This window comes from Hypanus sabinus, chromosome 4, assembly GCF_030144855.1.
Source record: "Hypanus sabinus isolate sHypSab1 chromosome 4, sHypSab1.hap1, whole genome shotgun sequence".
NCBI classification, from domain to species: domain Eukaryota; kingdom Metazoa; phylum Chordata; class Chondrichthyes; order Myliobatiformes; family Dasyatidae; genus Hypanus; species Hypanus sabinus.
Window position 1 is genome coordinate 168,847,222 of NC_082709.1, and position 23,827 is coordinate 168,871,048.

Below are 23,827 nucleotides of genomic sequence, written 5' to 3' on the forward strand. Positions count from 1 at the left end.
AATCGGAAGTCAGAGCTTAATGGCTGAAGCCTGGAGACTGGATGCCCAGAGGGCTGTCCTGGAGTTGGGGGACTGTCTGTGTCTATGGGTGGGTGGGAGGGAGCTGTCGCAGCAAGGATGTTGGTTCTTAAGGCAAGTGATGTGTTTCACTCTATGTTTCAATGTACATGTGATAAATAAACCTGAATCCTAATGTTAAATACATTAATTGTATTGTCATGTTAAATGTGATAATAGCATGCATAGACAGCCATGAAACTTCTCTTGGAGATTTCAGACGTCTTTATCCGCGTGTCTTTTTTTTTAAAGAATGACTTTGCAAACTGTTTCAGAGTGTGAAGTTCCTTAGTCCATCATCAGTAACTGGCGATAAGGTGGTTGAATTCAGAGAAATAAACCTGTAGTTACAAAAAATCACGTGACGCGAGATGTCTGAGCGGGGAAAGTGAAAGCAAAGAAGTAAGATATAGCGGTGCAGAAAATCCCCGGTAGTGTTATCCTTCCTTTTGTTGGCGTCTCGGCTGCGAGGAGAGCTCTCAATTGCAAGGTATTGTTAACACTGCCGGCGAAACCCTATGCCTTTCGAACCGTAGTTTCCAACCCTTCCTAACTCTAAATTCAGCTCGCTAATGCTTGCACGCGAATGAATCGATAGCGTCCAGAGGCGCTATCGATTCATTCGCGTGCAAGCATTAGCGAGCTCGATTAAGCCTTTCCCTTCATCTCTGAATAACAGGAAACTTGCAACTTCTGCAGTTAGTTTGGTTGATGCAGTTTCCCCCTTTAATTTTAAAAGTTATTTGCAACTGGCAATGGGGTCTTCAAGCCCATTTGTTTTCTTAAGCCTTCTAAGTCCCAGTGGAAAAGACTGTTTAGATATTAGATCGAGTGCAATCACTGATTAACATGTTGACCAAAAGAAGCAAAGTGCTGGTGTTCCGGTGCTGTGATGTTTGCCCCCAATTGTCGACCCCAAGGCACTTGGGTCTCTACCGGTAGGTCTGATTTTATTGGTACCCCAGGTTTGAAGGGCCGGATATTCTGTTCCCGATGGTTTTGATAATTCCGGTGGTGGGAACCCATCTCTTCTGGGGTCCTTTAGGCTCCTTTCACCCCTTCCTAATGGTCGTAACCCCATCTATGGATCTGCTGGACCGGTTGCGGTGATCCTCGCGCCGCCCCCACCCCTTTGAAAGACGTAGCGGTTCCCTCCCACCGAATCCCGGCGGCTCGATAACGCGAACAAGAGCGCCAGGTAGCACACAGGTAAGAGTCAGGACTTGAGGAAGAAAATGCCCCACGTATGAGGAATATAATAAACCAAACCAATTTGTTAATTATCAAATAGATCATTCCCACAAACCCTGAGAAACTTATGTTCAGTCGTCTAGGAGTTGAACATTCAGGACTTGTATCTGTCATAAGGGGACGTGAGACTGGACCCAAATGCAGGACGCAGGCACTGAAGTACCAGGGGCAGGACGGGACAAGCTAAAGGATAGAACAAGGTGTGGAGACCTTGGAGTTCAGAGATGATCTTGGAGTTCAGAGAGAACTTTGGTCCAAGGTGGTCTCGAGGCTTGGCCAGAGGCTGGGGTCTCGAGGCGTGGGTTCTTGGGACTAGGAATGCTGGGAGGATAGCCCCCTGGGCAGGCCGCAGAACTCCTGGGCAGGGCCCGGACCTCCCAGGCAGGACACAGGGGCCTGGGCAGGTCGCGGGGCACAACCTGTTGGAGGTGAGGGATGGGAAGGGGCAGAGTCCCCCGCCAGGAAACGGCAGTCTGGCCTGGCTTACCTGATGGAGGCAAGGGATAGGAATGGGCAGAGCCCTCCGCCAGGCAACGGCAATCTGGCCTGGCTTACCCGACGGAGGCAATGGATAGGAAGGGAGCTCAGTGCAGGGTGACTTCAAGACTCACTGAGACCGGGGACTCGGACGGGCTACGGAACAGCCCAGTCCATCAGTCACTCACAGAACTCATCATTAACGGTGGTACTCCAAGCCAGGACAGGCAAGATGACCCCTCAACTATACTCAATCCCAGAGCCGCTTATATTCACAGAAAACCGATAGGCATCAGGTGCACCTCCTTGAGCCCAACCGAGCCAAGATGATCCTCAGGTGTGACTATTTGAGTTCAAGGCGAAACTAGGGACAGTCGAGGGACCCGGAGTCCGCGGACCAATCAAGAACCGGAACGCAGATTTCGGACCCGACCATAACTGTATCAGATCTCAGGCTAGCTGGAAGTTTCAGATGAATCTGACACCTCTTGAATCTCTGATTGTACGGACTCAGAGTCAGGTTTAATATCACTGACATATTGCATGCCATGAAATTTGTAGTGTTGTGGCAGTATTACAGTGCAATACGCTCAAAATACTGTAAATTACAACATGAAATGTTATATAAGTTAAATAAGAGTGCAAAGAGAGAGCAAAATAGTGAGGTAATGCTCTCAGGTTGGTTCATTGTCTGTTCAGAAATCTGATGGTAGTGGGTAGAAACTGTCCCTGAAATGCTGAAACTGTTCCTATATCTCTTCCCTGATGGTAGTAATAAGAAAAGAGCCTCCCTGGCTGGTGGGGGTCCTTAGTGATGGATGTCACCTTTGTGAGCATCACAGTTTTGAAGATGGTAGCACTAAGGCATGTACTCTCTCATCTAATTATTTTCCTTTTATTTCCTTGCCCTACCGACTGGTAGACAAAGACTCCCCCAGGTCAGCATCGAATCACGACACAAGTCACTTGGCTGTCATACCTGTTTCAGGAGCCACCCTCCCAAGGAGGACATCTTCCACCACACAGGAGATCAGCATCGAGTTTAAGCATGTTCCCGAATTTTGGAAGCCTAAAGAAACTGTTATACACCGAAGGTTAGTTCAGAGTTGCTTCTAAATATTTGCAACACCACCTGGGTCTCGCAATAGAAAACCACTCTTAGTGTTAAATTTGGATACTCTATAATGAGGTCAGAGCTTGAAAAACAGCAAGTAAAGTGTCTACGGACTGGGAGAAGTGAATGGAGAAGGGTTGTTGGATGACTATATGCTCCTGCTAAGGAACTGGAGCATATAGTATCACTCATTAATCCTTCTGTCAGAAGCAGGTGAATCTGTAGAATTCATCGCCATAGGCGGCTGTCAAGTCATTTAAAGCAGAGGTGAATAGGTTCCTGATTAGTAAGGGTGTCAAAGGTTATGGAAGGAAGGCAAGAGAATAGGGTTGAGTGGAATAATAAATGAGCTATGATGGAAGTGGGGAGCAGACTTGTTGGGCTGTATGGCTTAATTCTGCCCTGAGGTCTAATGGGACACCAGCCCTCGATGGAAGTACTCTAGGTGGAGCAAATTAGTTCTCTGTTAAACAAAGGAATGCATACATGAATTAAAGGATACCTGAACATAATAGACAGGTTTTGCTTTAGTTTGAGCAGAATCCATTACAGGCTAATTGCTGCTAGACATGTGCATTTCCGGAATCCAAAAAACAAATTCTGTCTGCTTCAGTCACCAGGGCAGTATACAGTAAAGTGGCAAGTATGTTAACTATTTGGAAAGCAATGCCATTCTGTCCCTGTAAGATATCACCATTGTGATCTGTAGAACAGGTACTGTCCATGAGAAATATAAATTAATAAACTGTACATTTCTTTACACTTTCTTCAAACAATTATTGCTTTTTCTGATTAGGCTTTAAAGTAAATGCAAATGACAAAAGAGTCTGCTTAATTGTAGATTCGGTACTGTCTGTAGCAGGATTCAAAATTCTGAAACATAATTTTGTGGAAAGTTGTTACAACAAATATGTGACAGGATTTTAAATAATTTTGATTCTATTTGTTCAGTGGTTGCAAATGAACCTAATGATACTAGAATAGTTAGAAAATTTGAGAACAGTTTGTTTTGTTGATATCAATATATATACTCAGTGGCCACTTCATCAGGTACACCTGCTAGTTAATGCAGAATACCTACTCAGCCAATCACATGGCAACAACTCAATGCATGAAAGCATGCAGACATGGTCAAGAGGATCAGGTGTTGTTCAGACCAAACATCAGATTGGGGAAGATATGTGATCTAAATGATCTAAATGATCTAAATGACAAGCGGGTTTTGCGGCTCCCAGTGTTTTCTTTTCTGTGGGAAACGGGTCCAAGTGGCTCTTTCAGTGGTAAAGGTTGCTGACCCCTGGTGTAGGGGAACACTTTGCATCTGATGATGAGAATGCCATTAGTTTCAAAGTAAATATGGAAAAAGATAGGTATGGTCCGCTGGTTGATATTCTAAAAGAATATCAGGGCTAAAAGAAGGTGTGAGGCTGCTGTAGCAGACAAGGCGTGAGATTCTACAGGTACGTTAAGAGCAAAAGGATTGATCCTCTGGAAGATCAGAATGGTAATCTATGCATGGACCAAATGAGATGGTGGAGATATTAAATGCATTTTTGCATCTGTATTTACTCAGGAGTCAGACATAGTCTATGGAAGTGAGACCCCTCTGTCCAAGGTCAGATAAGATAAAGTCATCAAGGTCATGGACCCTATACAGATTACAGAGGAGGAAGTGTTTGCTGCCTTGAGCCAAATTAAGGTTTATAAATCTCCAGGGCCTGACAAGGTGTTCACTCGGACCCTATGGGAGGCAAATGCATAAATTGAAGGGGGCATAGCAGAGCTATTTAAGTCATCCTTAGTGATGGGTGATATACTGGAGGATGGTTATTGTTGTTTCAGTGTTTAAGAAAGGCTCTAAAAATAAACCGGGAAAGTACAGGCCAGTTAGCCTGACATCAGGAGTGGGAAAGTTATTGAAAGGTATTGTGAGGCACTGGATATATGAGTATTCAGATAGATATGGACTGATTAAGGAAAGTCAACAGGGCTTTGTGTGTAGTAGGCAGTGTCTAAACAAACTGATAGCAAGCAAGTGTAGCCTCCGTGCCCCCAGTTGACCCCCATTCGCCTAGGATGAACTGCCGTCGCCCCGCCGGTAGTGCAATACTTTGGTGTAAATACGGGGTAATGCTCCCCCAGTACTCGCTTGGAATACAAATACCAGACAATACACCCAAAAGCAAGTAAATAATTGCAGCCTTATAGTTATCTCTTAGTGATGGGTTAGTAGAAACAGATAACCTAAAGGCGCCAAGTAAATAAGTTTATCAGTTTGTGCACATAATATTTTAATAAGTTAAAGCTCATGCCTCTGGTTCCATCCACAATGACATTCCAAGCCTTTGGCCACCATCCAAACCGCCGACGTCCAGTATCCGTCGCTCTGGAACCGCTGTCCGCTCCTCACACGTCCGTCCTCCTCGCTCGCCTCCCGAAAAAGACCGCGAACTCCCGCTCAGCTTACACATACAAGATAGCATAACTATTCTCCATTGGTTATTTTCCCCCTTATTGGTAGTCATAACCCAAACATACCAGACACAGAAACCCATTACAGCATTACAGAGAAGCCATTTCATTAGAACAATATAGAAAAGCCATTTCATTATAACAAAACAGTTTGTTAGACTGAACCTGAACAGTTAATACCACTGTTACTGGTACTGAGAGTCCCACACAAGTTTATTTGTATAGCACTTTGCAAACACAAGGCAGTTCAAAGTGCTTTATATAGAACAAGACTTAAAAATCAAACATTAGATTTCAGAGAATATTTAAATAAGAGAATAAAATCACACAAAAAATAAATATGATAAATAGAAGTTACAGTGCTGTAGATTCTAATTAAAAGCTACAGGGAAAAGAAAAGTTTTAAGCCTCAATTTAAAAGAGCTTAAAGCTGGGGCAGACTTCAGATCCTCAGATATGTGGGGCATAGTCACTAAAAGCTGCTTCACCGTGTTTAGTTTTGACCCTGGGGATGGTAAGCAGACCCGCCCTAGACGACTTAAGAGCTGGAGAAGTTTCATAATCAGCAAGAGATTGGAGATGTGTTTTGGCCCGAGTCCATTCAGTGCTTTGTAAACCAGTAGTCATACTTTAAGGTCGATCCTCTGATTTACAGGAAGCCAGTGTAGTGTTCTGAGAACTGGAGTGATGAGTTCTTAGTAAGGATTCTGGGAGCAGCCTTCTGAATGAGCTGCAGTTGTCTGACTTTTCACAGAGACCTGTGAAAACACCATTACAGTAGACAAGCCAATTGAATAGAAATGCATGGATGGGTATTTCTAGATCTTGTTGAGACATAATCCCTTTAACTCTCGGCCTGTTTTTCAGGTGGTAGTTGGCTGACTTTGTAATTGTATTAATGTGGCAGTTAAAACTTAACCCCGAGTCCATTTCAACATTAAGGTATCTGACTTGGTTTGTGGTCTGTATCGACAGGGATTGTAAATGAGCGCTGACTTTTAATCATTCTTTTTTTTGCCAAAAACAATTATTTCAGTTTTCTCTTTGTTTAACTGGAGGAAATTTTGGCTCATCCAATCAATACAGGTTTTTAGAGCATTTTCTTGGTTTTCAAAGCATCATATTTCAGTACTGTTTGAATGCTTAAATCAATCACGAGTTTACCACTGATTAGTGGCAATATTGGAACCTACACCCTGTGGCCACTTTATTAGGCACACCTGTACTTATATTCATTAATGCAATATTAAACTGGCCAATCATGTGGCAGAAACTCAATGCATAAAAGCACGCAGACACGGTCAAGAGATCTATTTGAAGTTCAGATCAAACATAAGAATGACTAACTTTGACTGTGGAATGATTGTTGGTGCCAGATGGGGAGGTTTTAGTATCTCAGAAACTGCTGATCACCTGGGATTTTCAGTCTAGAGTTTACAGAGAATGATGTAAAAAACAAAAAAAAACAGATACATACAGTGAGTAGCAGTCCCGTGAGTGAAAAAACTTTGTTAATATGAGATGTCAGAGGAGATAGCAGAACTATTACTCTGCCCACTGTAAGATCAGAGTTTGATTCCCACTACGGTCTGTGAGTTTGTACATTCTCCCCATGACCATGTGAGATTTCCTCCCATATTCAAGAGACCTCAGGGTTTGAGTCATTAACTCGTGGGGGTGCTATGTTGGTGCCAGAGCTGCCACCAGCACAAACCTTGCTGATTTAATTCGATGCAAACATTTCACTTTAAGTTTTGATATACAGAAAGTGAAAGAGAAAAATAATAATCAAAACATTCCAAAGCACTCTGAAGTAGATCTGAAATATGATGCATAGATAGCAGGAATCTGAGAAGAGGCCTAACTCTGGGATATTAGGCAATGAGAAAGAGGGTAGTTCAGCACAGAAACAGAATCTTAGGCTCAGGACCAAGATGCCAAATTAATCTATTCACATCTGCCTGCCCAGCGACTATAGCTGTCCATTCCCTGCCTGTTTATAAGTTTGGCTAAATGCCTCTTCTTCATAGCTATCATATCTGCTTCTATCTCTACCTTGGCAGTGTGTTCAAGGCATCTACTACTCTGTGTAAAATAACTTGCTTCACAAATATTTAAACTCATCTCCTCACCTCGAAGCCAGGACGTCTAGTATCTGACTTTTCTATGTTGGGAGAAAGACTCTGTCTGCCCTAATTATCTACACCCCTCAATAATTTTACACATTGGGATGGCAGGGCGGACTTAAATCTCTACCAACGAAAGAGTAAGGCACTCTTTCCCTCTGCTAGCCTGCTGATCACCCTTATACAAAGTGTAGCACCTGCTTATCCCCCCTTCCCTGGATCAGGGCCATGTGAAACCGTGGGAGCAGGTGGTGGATGGTTGTGTGAGCAGCTGATAAATATCTCAAGTCGTGGTTATGTGACCACAGACAATCTCTGGTGAGTATTCATAATGACTGGGGTCACCCATCTTGTAAAGACACTGCCCAGAAGAAGACAATGGCAAACCGCTTCTGTAGAAAAATTTGCCAAGGTACAATCATGGTCAAATACAATAATGTCCTTTGTCATATGATCTAGCACATAATGATAATGAATTTTATAAATATCTGTCAGGCTACTTGTTTCATCTCAAATTAAATTCAAACTATAACCCGAATTAGCACATTTTTAATGAATGAATGAATGAATTGACCTTATTTCTTACATCCTTCATATACACGAGGAGTAAAAATCTTTACGTTACATCTCTCTCTAAATTGGCAATGTGCAATTATAGTAATTTATAATAAATAGAACAGTCTGTAACACAGAAATACACTCAAATCAGCTTGAGTTAATCGGTCTGATGGCCTGGTGGAAGAAGCTATCCCGGAGCCTGTTGGTCCTGGCTTTTATGCTGTGGTACTGTTTCCCAGACGGTAGCAGCTGGAATGGATTGTGATTGGGGTGACTTGTCTTTGTAAATGTCCTGAATCATGGGAAGTTCACAACGGCAGATATACTGGGCTGTCCGCACCACTTTCTGCAGAATCCTGCAATTATGGGAGGTACAGTTCCCATACCAGGCAGTGATGCAGCCAGTCAGGATGCTCTCCAAAGCACTTGCTCAACTGTCTGAGGTGAAAGAGGCGCTGTTGTGCCTTTTTCATCACACAGCTGGTGCGTACAGATCACGTGAGGTCCTTGGTGATGTGGATGCCGAGGAAAAAGCTGTTTACCCTTCCAACCCCAGACCCACTGATGTCAATAGGGGTTAGCCGTCTCCATTCCTCCTGAAGTCCACAACCAGCTCCTTTGTTTTAACAACATTGAGGGTGACATTGTTTTCTTGACACCACTGTGTCAGAGAGATGACTTCTTCCCTGTAGGCCACCTCATATTGTTTGAGATTAGCCCAATCAATGTAGTGTCATCAGCAAAGTTAATTAGCAGATTAGAGCTGTTGGTGGCGACACAGTCATGGGTATACAGGGAGTAAAGGAGGGGCCTTAGTACACAGCCCTAAGGGGCTCCTGTGTTTAAAGTCAGAGGGTTGGAGGTGAGAGAGCCCACTCTTACCACCTGCCGGGGATCTGACAGGAAGTCCAGGATCTAGATGCACAAGGCAGCGTCATGCCATTCTGGGAAGAAGGAATGACAATAGACAATAGGTGCAGGAATAGGCCATTTGGCCCTTCTAGCCAGCACCGCCATTCACTGTGATCATGGCTGATCATACACAATCAGTACCCCGTTCCTGCCCATATCCCTTGACCCCGCTATCTATAAGAGCTCTATCTAACTCTCTCTTGAATGCATCCAGAGACTTGGCCTCCACTGCCTTCTGGGGCAGAGCATTCCACATATCCACCACTCTCTGCGTGAAAAAGTTTTTCCATATCTCTGTTCCAAATGGCCTACCCCTTATTCTTAGACTGTGGCCTCTAGTTCTGGACTCACCCATCAGCGGGAACATGCTTCCTGCCTCCAGCATGTCCAATCCCTTAATAATCTTATATGTCTCAATCAGATCCCCTCTCATCCTTCTAAATTCCAGTGTATACAAGCCCAGTCGCTCCAATCTTTCAACATATGACAGTCCTGCCATTCCAGGAATTAACTTTGTGAACCTACGCTGCACTCCCTCAATAGCAAGAATGTCCTTCCTCAAATTTGGAGATCAAAACTGCACACAGTACTCCAGGTGGGGTCTCACAAGGGCCCTGTACAGCTGCAGACGGACCTCTTTACCTCTATACTCAATTCCTCTTGTTATAAAGGCAAGCATGCCATTAGCCTGCTGTACCTGCATGCTTGCTTTCATTGACTGATGTACAAGAACACCTAGATCTCATTGTACTTCCCCTTTTCCTAACTTGACTCCATTTAGATAGTAATCTGCCTTCCTGTTCTTTATCCACACATTTATCCACATTAAACTGCATCTGCCATACATTTGCCCACTCACCCAACCTGTCCAAGTCACCCTGCATTCTCATAACATCTTCCTGACATTTCATACAGCCACCCAGCTTTGTGTCATCAGCAAATTTGCTAATGTTACTTTTAATCCCTTCATCTAAATCATTAATGTATATTGTAAACAGCTGCGGTCCCAGCACCGAACCTTGCGGTACCCCACTGAACACAGCCTTCCATTCCGAAAGGGACCCGTTAATCGCTACTCTTTGTTTCCTGTCAGGCAGCCAATTTTCAATCCATGTCAGTACTCTGCCCCCAATACCATGTGCCCTAATTTTGCCCACTAATCTCCTATGTGGGACTTTTCAAAAGCTTTCTGGAAGTCCAGGTACACTACATCCACTGGCTGTCTCTTATCCATTTTCATAGTTACATCCTCAAAAAACTCCAGAAGGTTAGTCAAGCATGATTTTCCCTTCATAAATCCATGCTGACTCAGACTGATCCTTCTACTGCTATCCAAATGTGTCATAATTTCATCTTTTATAATTGACTCCAGCATCTTTCCCACCACTGACGTCAGGCTAACCGGTCTGTAATTCCCTGTTTTCTCTCTCCCTCCTTTCTTGAAAAGTGGGAAAACATTGGCCACCCTCCAGTCTGCAGGAACTGTTCCTGAATCTATAGAACGTTGGAAAATGATTACCTATGCATCCACGATTTCTAGAGCCACCTCTTTAAGTACCCTGGGATGCAGACCATCAGGTCCCGGGGACTTATCAGCCTTCAGACTCAACAGTCTATCCAACACCGTTTCTTGGCTAATATAAATTTCCTTCAGTTCATCCTTTACCTTTGATCCTTTGACCACTATTACATCTGGGAGATTGTTTGTGTCTTCCCTAGACAAGACAGATCCAAAGTACTTGTTCAACTCAATGGAGAATGGAGAAGGGGACTTATTTGAACTTATGTATGCTTATCAATGTACATCATCTTGGATAAAAACCTCACTCCATCAGGACCATATGCTAGCTGGTTTCCAAGAGCTGTCCCAGAATGAAAGAATACACACATAAGTACCTTGACTTTGAATCATTATTCACTGCAAAAGACTGCTGAGAAGAAGGAGAGGGTAAGAAGAGCAAATTCCACTTGTGGGTTCAGGTAATTGTTCTTAAATGAAGCTGCCAATGGTGAGTTTTGATCTTGTGTCATTTGATCACCATTTTCTGGCTTGGGAGATTTGTTCCAGTACATTAGCCACTAATAGAATTCTGAAATAGTTCCAAATAATTTTGGCATATATTCTGACCTCATCCTTTCCATTATAGGACTATGTTAGAAAGCACTTGCTCAACTCTCAGGAATGTTGATTGACCATGTCTGTTGCATTTCCCCTTTTGTTTTTCAGAGGAAAGCCATGAACAAGACTTTCAGGGGACGTACAGGGACTCCGTTCTTCCATCAAAGGACACACATGATAATAATTTGGTGGGTCTGCAAATGTTATTAGGTTTTCACTTAGTTCAAAGTTCAAAGTAAATTTATTATCAAAGTACATATACATCACCAAATACTACCCTGAGATTCATTTTCTAGTGGGCATTCACAGTAGATACCTAGAAACACAAGAAACACAATGAAAAACTACACACAACCAAAGATGGACAACCAATCAACGTGTAAGAGACGACAAGCAGTGCAAATGCAAAAAGAAATGCAAAATAATAATAACGATGATAAATAAATAAGTATGACTGTGTAGTGGTTAGCATAATGCTATTACAGCTCAGAGCATCGCAGTTCAGAGTTCAATTCTGGCACTGGCTGTAAGGGATTTGTACGTTCTCCCTGTGAACCATGTGGTTTTCCTGCCTGTGCTCCAGTTTCTTCCCACAGTTTGACAACATGCCAGTAAATGTATGAAAAGTAAATCACATCTGACAACTTTACTGAAGTTCATTGAGGATGTAACAAGCAGATATCACAATTCTGCAACCAGATACAGACAGGCTGGTTGAATCTGTGAATACTTGTCAAATGGAGTTCAGTGTGGGAAAGTGTGAGGTTACGCACTTCAGAAAGACAAATCCAAAAGCCGTGGAGAGGCGTTGAAGGTGGATGAAGTGCAGAAAGATTTCAGTGTACTCATGCACAATTTTCAAAAAATGAGTAGATAGTTGCACTAAATGAATAGGAAGGTAAATGGCATACTGACCTTTATTCCAGAAGGCTGGAGTTTAGAAATAAAGCAGTGTTGTTCGAATTGCATACAATGCTAGTGAGGCCACACCTGGAGTTCTGTACATAATTCTAGTCCCCTTATTTAATAAAAGGATATAGTGCCATTGAAGGTGGTCCAAAAATTACTCATTGGGCCATTTTCTAGGATGAGAGTGACTAAAAACATTAGATCTAAATGTCTTGGAATTTAGAACAATCTATACAGTCCTTAGGATAAATGTTGAGGCGAATCCTTTCATGAGAGAATCTCAGACAAGGAAACATGGTTACAAGATTACAGAGCAGTCATTTAAAACTAACATGTAGAGGAACTAGTTAAACGCATGAAATTCTCTACCCAAGAAGATTGTGCAGCCTAAGATCAAGACCACTAGAGATCAAGTTCAATCATTATAGATTGCGTTTGAGCTGTGATATTTATAAAGGAGAGTGGGATGGTTTTCCTGAAAGTTCATGGAATTGAGAACTTTGGATAACTGGTGCAGAAGAGGAGATGGAGATGACAGTTCAGCCATGATCATACTGAATGGTGCGGCAGGCTTAAAGATCCAAGTAACTGGCTCCTGTTACTATTTTCTTATATTTTTATGTTCCGACGAGGGAAGTTTGTAAGCAATGAGTGAAATATATATTGAATTTGGAGATTTCCAAATAAATTAATACCCTGTCTAGAAGTGAATTAAAATTTACATTTAAAGATGTCTCCTCACTCATAATTTAGACACCAGCTAAAATGGTGAAAGTTAAATTCACGATAAAGCAATAGAACACTACAACACAGAAACTGGCCTTTTGGTCAATCTAGTGTGCTTAACTATTATTCTGCTTAGTCCCATTCACCTGTGTCCAGACCATAGCCCTCCCATCCACGTATATATCTAAGTTTCTTTTAAATATTGAAATTAAACCCGCACCTACCACTCCTGCTGGCAGCTCATTCCACATTCTCACCACCCTTTGAGTTAAGAAGTTTCCTCTCAGGTCCCTTAACCATTTCACCTTTCATCCTTAACCCATGACCTTTAGATGATCACGATCAGTGGCCCAGCTCTCCACAAACAAATTCATAACTGCCATGCTGTCCTATCCACAGTACTGCATATATGCTATTTTGCCATTGAAGTTCTTTGAAATAATCCGAGGTTGTGAATACTATTACCAGACTTCGAGTTCATCTTTTGGCACAGAGAAAAAATTACTTTGTGAAGTGTACCTCACTCTATGGTCCAATGTTTCTTGCCTCAGGAAAGTGATGCAGTGCTGTACAATCAGTATGAGAAGAGAGTGCGACCTTGCATTGACCTCATCGACAAGCTGAGAGCATTGGGTTTGGAAAAGGATCTGTCTCTTCCAGCCATCGCAGTAATTGGAGATCAAAGCTCTGGAAAAAGCTCCGTCCTTGAGGCACTTTCTGGGATTGCTCTACCCAGGGGCAGTGGTAAGAGCAGTACCCAAAAACAATGAAATAAATCCCTTTGAACAAATTTAATCTCGGTTTACTAAAGCTACCTACTTCAGGCAGATAAGAATCAGGTTTAATATCACTGTCATATGTCAAGAATTTCATTAACTTTGCGGTAGCAATACAATGCAATCTGTGATAATATAGTAAAAAAAAATTACAGTGTGTGTATATATACATATATATTAGTTAAATGAGTGGTGCAAAAACAGAAATAGAAAATAGTGAGGTAGTGTTCATAGGTTCAATGTTCATTTGGGAATCGGATGGCAGAGGGGAAGATGCTGTTCCTGAATCATTGAGTGTGTGCCTTCAGGCTTCTGTCCCTCCTTCCTGATGGTGACAATGAGAGGAGGCCTGTCTTGGGTGGTGAGGTCCTTAATGATGGACATCATCTTTCTGACCCCACTTCTTGAAGATGTCTTGGGTACTATGGAGGCCTGTGCCCATGATGGGGCTGAATAATTCTACAACTCCTTGCAGCTTGAAGAAAGCAATGGCGACCCATACCTGTAAGAAAATTTGCCAAGAACAGTTATGGACAAGGATAGACCATAATTGCCTACACCCTGATAATTGATTACAGCTGTACTTGTTTGTCTCCATCGATGCTGCCTGGCTTGCATTTTATATAACCATATAACAATCACATCACGGAAACAGGCCATCTCGGCCCTCCTAGTCCGTGCCGAACTCTTAATCTCACCTAGTCCCACCTACCCGCACTCAGCCCATAACCCTCCACTCCTTTCCTGTCCATATACCTATCCAATTTTACCTTAAATGACACAACTGAACTGGCCTCTACTACTTCTACAGGAAGCTCATTTCACACAGCTATCACTCTCTGAGTAAAGAAATACCCCCTTGTGTTTCCCTTAAACTTTTGCCCCCTAACTCTCAAATCATGTCCTCTCATTTGAATCTCCCCTACTCTCAATGGAAACAGCCTATTCACGTCAACTCTATCTATCCCTCTCAAAATTTTGTGTGTGTTACTCTGGTTTTCCAGCATCTGCAAAAGCTCCTGTGGTAAGGATAGTGAGAAAGCTGGAACTTAGCCCTCAGTTATAGATTGGTAGATTTTTGTTAGTAATAATGTACTAGAGATGATAAAACAATAGAAATAATATTGAGAGCTAGTAAGCATTTGAGGGACTGAATAGGCTATGCCTAGAGATTTCTAAAGGGAAATAAGGAAGTCGATTAGTCATTTCATTGTTGGTTTATATTAATCCTATTTTAGTAGCAACAGTGACAGTCAGTAACAGACCAAAAGTACTCACCCGATGACACCAGCTCCCGCCCCACCCCGTCCTCTGTGAATCCCCCTCCCCTTTCTGATTATTGCAAGCCTGACACTGTCATTTCTGTTTATTTGGCAGGTATGGTGACGAGATGTCCTTTGGAACTGAAGCTGAAGAATACCGAGGTGAAGAATACGTGGAGGGCCAAAATCAGTTACAGCAACTACAGCAAAGAACTGTCAGGCCCATCTGAAGTGGGCAAAGAAATTCTGAAAGGTCAGTTGAAATTGTGTAACTGCTAGATCACTGCTATGACATGCCTAGTCTATTCCATGTTGTCTGATTATAATCATGTACAGTATAATTATGTACAGTAATTCTGAATTTTGTAATTAGGGAACTGATACTTCAAGCCCAACTCATATTCTCTTTGATCTCCTTACTCTGCCCATGTGCTGTTTGTCCCTTTCCCATCAGGGAGAAGGCTACGCAGCATCCACACCAGAGCCACTAGGCTCAGAAATATTTACTTTCCCCAAGCCATCAGGCTGATCAACAGCTCCACCACTAACCCACACCCCACCATCACTAGCTCTACTTCAGTGACTCCTTTCCACAGCCCCTCAGCACCCGTCATTCCCCATGCACAGTATTTAACAGTTACTTGTGCTTTGGGGCTTTTAGGATTGCATTTATATTTATATTTATTGTGTTATACTCATCACGTTTTTTTTTAAATGCTGCATCGAGGATGTTGCCGGATCTAGACAATCTGAGTTATAAGGAAAGATTGAATAGGTGTGGACTTTATTCCCTGGAATGTAGAAGTTTCAAAGGAGATTTGATAGAAGTGTTCTAAATTCTGAGGGGTAAATTCAAGCATGATTTTTCCTTGGAGGTTGGGTGGGACTACAACCAGAGATCATGGGTTAAGTGTGAAAGGTGAAAACTTTAGGGGAACATGAGGTGAATCTTCACTGAGAGGGTTGTGAGAGTGTGGAACAAGCTGCCAGCACAAATGGTGAATGAAAGCTCGATTTCAACTTTTGGATAGGTGCATGGATGGGAAGTATATTGAAGGCTATGGTGCTGATGCAGGTTGATGGGAGTAGGCCATTTAACTGGTTTGGTATGGACCAGATGGCCTGTTTCTGTGCTGTATTTTTTTTTATAGACCACCCAACAGTAACAGGGACATCGAGGAACAGATAAGAAGACAGATCTTGGAAAGGTGTAATAACAACAGGATTGTTGTGGTGGGAGATTTTAATTTCCCAAATATCTATTGTGATATCCCTACAGTGATACGTTTAGATGGGGTGGAGTTTGTTAGGTGTGTTCAGGAAGGTTTCTTGACACAATATGTAGATAACCTGGTATTGGGAAATGAACCTGGTCAGGTGTCAGATCTCTCATTGGGAGAGCATTTTGGAGATAGTGATCACAATTCTATCTCCTTTACCACAGCATTGGAGAGGGATAGGAAAAGACAAGTTAGGAAAGTATTTAATTGGAGTAAGGGGAAATATGAAACTATCAGGCAGGAACTTGGAAGCATAAATTGGGAACAGATATTTTCAGGGAAATGTATGGAAAAAAAGTGGCAAACGTTCAGTGGAAATTTGCGTGGAGTTCTGCATAGGTATGTTCCAATGAGACAGGGAAATGGTAGGGTACAGGAACCATGGTGTACAAAGGCTGTTGTAAATCTAGTCAAGAAGAAAAGAAGGGCATATGAAAGGTTCAAAAAACTAGGTAATGATAGAGATCTAGAAGCTTAAGAAAGAAATTAAGGGAACCAGAAGAGGCCATGAGAAGGCCTTGATGGGTGGGATTAAGGAAAACGCTAATATGTGAAGAGCAAGAGGATAAGATGTGAGAGAATAGGACCAAATGTGACAGTGGAAAAGTGTGCATGGAACCAAAGGAGATGGCAGAGGTACTTAATGAATACTTTGCTTCAGTATTCATTATGGAGTAGGCTCTTGATGATTGTAGTGAGGATTTGCAGCAGACTGAAAAGCTTGAGCATATACACATTAAGAAAGAGGATGTGCTGGAGCTTTTGGAAAGCATCGAGTTGGATAAATAACCAGGACCGGATGAGATGTACCGCAGGCTACTGTAGGAGGCGAGGAAGGAGATTGCTGAGCCTCTGGCATTGATCTTTGCATAATCAGTGGGGATGGGAGAGGTTTCGGAGGATTGGAGGGTTGCGGATGTTGTTCCATTATTCAAGAAGGGGAGTAGAGATAGCCCAGGGAATTATAGACAGGTGAGTCTTACTTCAGTGGTTGGTAAGTTGATGGAGAAGATCCTGAGAGGCAGGATTTATGAACATTTGGAAAGGCATAATATGATTAGGAATAGTCAAAATGGCTTTATGAAAGGCAGGTCGTGCCTTACGAGCCTGATTGAATTTTTTGAAGACTTGACTAAACACATTGATGGAGGCAGAGCAGTAGATGTAGTGTATATGGAATTCAGCAACGCATTTGACAGAAGGTAAAGAGTGGTTGTAGACGAGTCATATTCTGCATGGAGGTCGGTGACCAGTGGTGTGCCTCGGGGATCTGTTCTGGGACCCCTACTCCTTATGATTTTTATAAATGATCTGGATGAGGAAGTGGAAGGATGGGTTAGTAAATTAGCTGATGACACAGAAGTTGGGGGTATTGTGGCTAGTGTGGAGGGCTGTCAGTGGTTACAGCGGGACATTGATAGGATGCAAAACTGGCCTGAGAAGTGGCAGATGGAGGTGAACCCAGATAAGTGTGAGGGTGTTCATTTTGGTAGGTCAAATATGATGGCAGAATATAGTATTAATGTAAGACTCTTGGCAGTGTGGAGGATCAGAGGGATCTTGGGGTCCGAGTCCATAGCTGCTGCATAGGTTGACTCAGTGGTTAAGAAAGCATATGGTGCATTGGCCTTCTCAATCATTGGATTGAGCTTAGGAGCTGAGAGGTAATGCTGCAGCTATATAGGACCTTGGTCAGACACCACGTTTCGTCAGGATGAAGGGTCTTGGCCCGAAACGTTGACTGTACTTCTTCTTATAGATGTTGCCTGGCCTGCTGCATTCCACCAGCGTTTTGTGTGTGTTTCCTGTATTTCCAGCATCTGCAGATTTCCTCATGTTTGCGTTTACAAGGATGTTGCCTGAATTGGGGAGCATGCCTTATGAGAATAGGTTCAGTGAACTCGACCTTTTTTCCTTGGAGCAATAGAGGATGAGAGGTGACCTAATAGAGGTGTACAAGGTGATAAGAGGCATTGATTGTGTGGATAGTCAGAGGCTTTTTCCTAGGGCTGAAATGGCTAGCACAAGCAGGCACAGAATTAAGGTGCTTGGAAGTAGGTACAGAGGAGATGTCAGGGGTAAGATTTTTATGTAGGGAGTGGTGAGTGCGTGGAATGGGGGGCTGGCAACGGTGGTGAAGGCAGATATGATAGGGTCTTTTAAGAGACTCCTGGACAGGTACATGGAGCTCAGAAAAATAGAGGGCTAAAGGTAACCCCAAATAATTTCTAAGGTAGGGACATGCTCGGCACAGCTTTGTGGGCTGAAGGGCCTGTATTGTGCTGTAGGTTTACTATGTTGTCTACGTTCTACCTTATATGAACCTGAGACTAACTATCTTGCAGGCTAATTTTCTTCAATAAATCGATAATCTAATAATAACCGTAATAGAGTCAGTGAAACCAACTGGGCATTCAGACAGTGCGCAGAACACAACAAACTGGGTAACTAGAAAAATAAGCAAATAATAATGATGAATAAATTAGCAACAAATATTGAGAATATGTGATGAAGTGTCGTTGAAACTGAGCCCGTAGGTTGTGGGATCAGTTCAGTGATGGGACACACATTGCAAAACAACAAATTTCATGAGATATGTCAGCGATAGGAAGGCTGATTCTGATTCTGAGCCTCAGGCGTATGAGATGAAAAGAGGTGTTGATGGAGTGGACAGCCAGCGCCTTTTATCCCAGGTAATTGCTAATACAAGAGGACATTATTTTAGGGTGGGTGGGGGTGTTTACACAGTGTGATGGGTTCATGGAATGCCCTTCCAAGTGTGGTGGTTGAGGCAGATACACCAGGGGCATTTAAGAAACTAGTAAGCACATGGTTGAAAGAAGAATGGAGGACTATTTGGGAGGGAAGGGTTAGGTTGATCTTGGAATGGGTTAAAAGATCGGCACACCATTGTGGCTCAAAGGGTTGGTATTGTGCAGAAGTATTCTATTTTCTATGCAATGTGAGGATGATAAAGTAAATGTAAACTGGTAACTGATGGTCAGCATGGAGTCAGAGAACAGAGACCAGTACTGCACACAAACAGACCATTCCACCCGCGATATTGTGCCAAACAGTTGAAATTAATGACGTTAAATCCCTTCTGTTGACACTTGGTCCATATTTCAACACTCTCAATATAGTCACTTGCCTGTCTAAGACCATCTTAAACACCTTTATCATGTTTGCCTGCACCACCATCCCAGGCACCACATTCTGTGAACCCTGCTCTCTTGGTGTAAAATAAAATACTTGACCCACCCATCTCCTTTGAACTCACCCCCTCTCACTTTAAAAGCATATCCGCTAGTATGAATCTTTCTGATCCTGAGATAAAGATATTAATTGTTCATTTCTGACTCCTGTAATTTTATAAACTGACATTAGGGCTCCCTGCAGCCTCTGCCATTCCAGAGAAAACAACCCTGAGTTATCCAGCTTTCATTTTGTGGGCCAAAGGGCCTTTTCCCTGGTGTGTGATTGCAGGTTGCTTTAAAGGTCAGACCTGGGCTACCCTTACCCTAATAAATGCGGCGGAGCCAGACACTTGATTCCTGGTTTACTTAATTGTCTCCTTTTGAACTCCACAGCTGTCCCAGCAGGATTTGAATTCAGGCCGTCACGTTGTGTCTGCCTCTTTTTTACTAGCCTGGTGAGGTTGCTACCACAGCGATGTGTTTCTTTGCAGATTCCTTGTAGTTGTGCAGCGACATTGATAATGGGTTTGTTTGGGTCACAGCTCAGAACACCATGGCCGGCGCGGACCAGGGAATCAGCTCCGAGCTCATCGGTCTAGAGGTGGAGTCTGACAACGTCCCCGACCTCACGTTAATCGACCTTCCAGGCATCACTAGGGTTGCTGTCGGTAACCAGCCACGAGATATTGGAGACCAAGTAAGGCAGAAACTGACTGTGCGGTAGGAAATTATTATGTGACAATGTAATCTTTGGATCTGAATCAGCTACTGAAGTTTCTATTTACGGCAAATTAAAGGGAGCGTTTCTTTCACACCTGAACATATCTGTTATTCTTTCTTCCCACTCATCCTTGTGTTTCAGGTGAAACTTGTCTTCTTCACATTTTGTTCCTCTTCTTTCACTCCTACTAGTCATCTCTCTCTGTTCCTCTTGTCTGCTGTCTCTACATTTCTCTTGTTTTTTACTTTATGTCTTGCCCCCTTGATCTTTTCTTCTCTCAAATGGACAATGCTGGAAGCTCTCAGAAGCCAGCAAGCAACTGGGGAAACAGTGAATACAAATATGAAGAAATTCTGCAGGTACCGGAAATCCAAAGCCAGCACACCAAATTCTGAAGGGATTCAGCAGGCTAGGCAGCATTTACGGAAAAGAGTGAACAGTCGACATTTCGGGCTGAGACCCTTCATCAGGACAGGAAAGGGAGGGGAAAAGTCAGAGTAAGAAGGTGGGAAGGGATGGGAGGAATAGGTACAAGGTGGTAGGTGATAGGTGAATCCGGGTGAGGGGGTGGGGGGAAGTTACGAGCTGGGAAGTTGATTGATAAAATAAATAAGGGGCTGGAGAAAGGAGAATCTGATAGCAGAGGAGAGAAGACCATGGAAGAAAGGGAAGGAGGAGGAGTACCAGAGAGAGTTGATGGGAGATAAGGTGAGAGGGGGACACAGGAATAGGGAATGGTGAAGGTGAAGGGGGGAATTACCAGAAGTTCGTCAAATTGATGTTCATGCCATCAGGTTGGATGCTACCCGGATGGAATATAGGTTATTTCTCCTCCAACCTGAATGTGGCCCCATTGTGGCAGTAGAGGAGGCCATGGACTGACACGTTCGAATGGAAATGGGAAGTAGAATTGAAATGGGTGGCCACCAGGAGATGCTGCTTTTTGTGGCAGATGGAGCAAAGGTGCTTGGCAAAGCAATCTCCCAATCTACGTCGGGAATTATTACCCCTTTTGTTAACTGTTCACCTCATTTATCTGCTCTTCTGATATTGATCTTCTATGTTACGTGCTCTGCATTTTTCCATTCACTTTTAGGTCCTTTCTGAAGTTGTTGTTTACATTTCAGCTACACAATTTATCCCAAAATGGTGACATCTTCTCCTTCTGTCCAGAAGTGAGCTGTTAGTGTTTCATTAGGAAGTGCCTTCTTCAGATCATTCCAGCTGAACCCAACTGGTCCCAATCTGGACAGGAAACAGAAAAAAGTTTCCAATATGCCAACTAACATTGAAAGATAACAAATCATACTGTTGAACTTCTTCCTTGTCGTGAAAACATTGACTGTTGCATTTCTGTTTAAAGAGATGCAGAAAAATTGTAAATATTAAATCAATCAATCAATCAATTTGTTGAATGAATTAAGTTTCCTCATTCTTCGTTCAGATCAAGCAGCTAATTGGCTCCTACATTAAGGAGGATAAGACCATTAACCTTGTTGTCATACCATGTAATGTTGACATAGCGACCACAGAGGCCTTGAAAATGGCCCAGGAAGTTGACCCTACAGGAGAAAGAACACTGGGTAAGGAAAAAGTTTCTCACTTTTAGAAGGTTGCTGTTTTAATAGTGCACCAAACCTCTGATTAAACATCAAGGGTTTGCAACAGCTATATATGTGCCTTTAAGACATTAACATAGAACTTCATCAAAGAACATTTGATAGTGAGTCTTACAACGAGTTCTTAGATCATGGAAGTAGGTTCTGTGGATCTCTTAAAGGTGAAGTGAGTGACGGAGAGATTGTACAAGGAAATGTCCGAGGACAAGAACATACAGTTGAAAGTACAAGGGCCATTGGTGAAGCTAAGAAAGTAGCTTGTGGATGGAAGGGCTAGTATTGCAGACATGTAATAATTTCTCTGATGTTGGTGTTTAGTGTGTGTGTGTGAGTAGGTTACCATGTTTACTATTATTGTATCCAAAGCCTTTCATTAGCTGTAAAGAGATCTGAATGTTCTGAAAAGAACATAAACATTACTGGATGATTTTCTTCCCCTGGAATTAAAACAGAAAATTGTTAATGTACTCAGCAGGTCAGATCAGTGAATGTTGCAGGTCAATCTTCTACTGCAGTTGTACAAGGCCTTGTACAATACTGGAGTATTGTGTGCAGTTTTAGTCCCCTAATCTGAGGAAAGACATTCTTGCCATAGAGGGAGTACAGAGAAGGTTCACCAGATTGATTCCTGGGTTGGCAGGACTTTAATTTGAAGAAAGACTGGATCGACTAGGCTTATACTCACTGGAACTTAGAAGATTGAGGGGGGATCTTATTGAAACGTATAAAATTCTAAAGGGATTGGACAGGCTTGACGCCGGAAGATTGCTTCCGATGTTGGGGAAGTCCAGAACGAGGGATCACAGTTTAAGGATAAAGGGGAAGCCTTTTAGGAGCGAGATGAGGGGAAACTTCGTCACACAGAGAGTGGTGAATCTGTGGAATTCTCTGCCACAGGGAACAGTTGAGGCCAGTTCATTGGCTATATTTAAGCGGGAGTTAGATATGGCCCTTGTGGCTAAAGGGATCGAGGGGATGGAGGTTGTGAGTTGGATGATCAGCCATGATCATACTGATTGGCGGTGCAGGCTTGAAGGGCCGAATGGCCTACTCCTGCACCTATTTTCTATGTTTCTTTCTTCAGAATAGAGAAAAAGTGAGAGATCAAGCATGTTTTAAGGCACAGAAAGGAGGAAAGGATGGGAAAACAAAGGGAATCTCCTATCATGACTCAATTGCATTTGACTATCTGGTATAGGCCGACTTCAAGCTGATCATTCTGTGGTGGCAGAGTAGTTGATGCTGCTGTCTCACAGCTCCAGGGTCCAAGCATCAGTTCTGTTTGCATGGAATTTGCAGTGGGAAATCTCCCTGTCACATGAAAAACATGCAGACTCCACACAGACAGCATGCAAGGTTAAGATCTCATGTTCCTCGTGCTGTGAGACACAATTGCTTGGGGTAATTACTACCCATTATGCACTGGCATTTAAGGCAGCAATGAAGGTCCTCCATCTCCGTCAGTCCATACTGCCACACACAGATGTAGAAGGGTTCCTCATTGCTATTTCCGTAACAATTTTGTTTCACCAGTCAGGGTTGTTAGCCCTGAGTTGACCTCCGAACCTGGAGAACACCCTTAGTCTGGCTTGTACCCTTTGACCTGTTTAGCAGGGGTGACCCTATCAAGAACCAAAGCATAAAGGCCCGACTCCAGCCAACACTGCTCTCTAGGTCATTGAGGCATGCAAGCCTCCAAACCCAATGACAAGTTTCTGGTCCTCTTGAGAGAATTGCTTTGAGTGCTGTTTAGTTATTAGATCATTGTTGATCTTTCTGTAGGGTGATGAATGAGAAACAGAAAGCAACAATATGCTGATAATCTGAACTTTGGAAGTATACAGGTAACATCTGTAGGGAGGGAATCATGGAGTTCATATCATCACAAGGATTTTGCTGGGGCCATCAGCATCGATGAAAATGAACAAACAGTTGACATTTCATGCCAAGACCTTTCAGGACTGGAAAGAAAGTGGGGAGAAGGTCTCGACCGGAAATGCCAACTCTTTCATGAATGCTGCCTGACCTGCTGAGCTCCTCCAGCATTTATGAATATGTAACTTTGGTTTTCCAGCTTCTGCCAAATCTTTGTGCTTTTGTCTTGCTGGGGCTGCTTGGCTTTGGTTATAATGAGAGAGTGGATAGGCCTGGAATGTAGGAAGCTGAGGGGTAACCTGATGCGGGTATACAAACTCACGAGAGGCATGTGATTGATAAGGTGAGGGATCACAGTCATTTTCCCCAGGGCAGG

General features: G+C 43.0%; 1 protein-coding gene across 2 annotated transcripts in view; it reads left to right on the top strand.

Annotated features, from left to right (window-relative positions):
* The first annotated feature begins 438 nt into the window (after positions 1 to 438).
* The window catches only part of LOC132393475 (interferon-induced GTP-binding protein Mx-like), a 49,670-nt gene continuing 26,281 nt past the window's right edge, over positions 439 to 23,827 (top strand). The window contains exons 1-7 of one of the 2 annotated variants that reach the window (XM_059968753.1): positions 439 to 547; positions 2,708 to 2,879; positions 11,195 to 11,274; positions 13,273 to 13,465; positions 14,875 to 15,012; positions 19,779 to 19,933; positions 21,402 to 21,540. In XM_059968753.1, the coding sequence (XP_059824736.1) occupies positions 2,834 to 2,879; positions 11,195 to 11,274; positions 13,273 to 13,465; positions 14,875 to 15,012; positions 19,779 to 19,933; positions 21,402 to 21,540 (751 nt within the window). In that variant the 5' untranslated portion in view covers positions 439 to 547; positions 2,708 to 2,833. Of the gene's footprint in view, positions 548 to 796; positions 996 to 2,707; positions 2,880 to 11,194; positions 11,275 to 13,272; positions 13,466 to 14,874; positions 15,013 to 19,778; positions 19,934 to 21,401; positions 21,541 to 23,827 lie in introns of those variants that run through there. The other variant, XM_059968752.1, reaches the window with a different exon arrangement.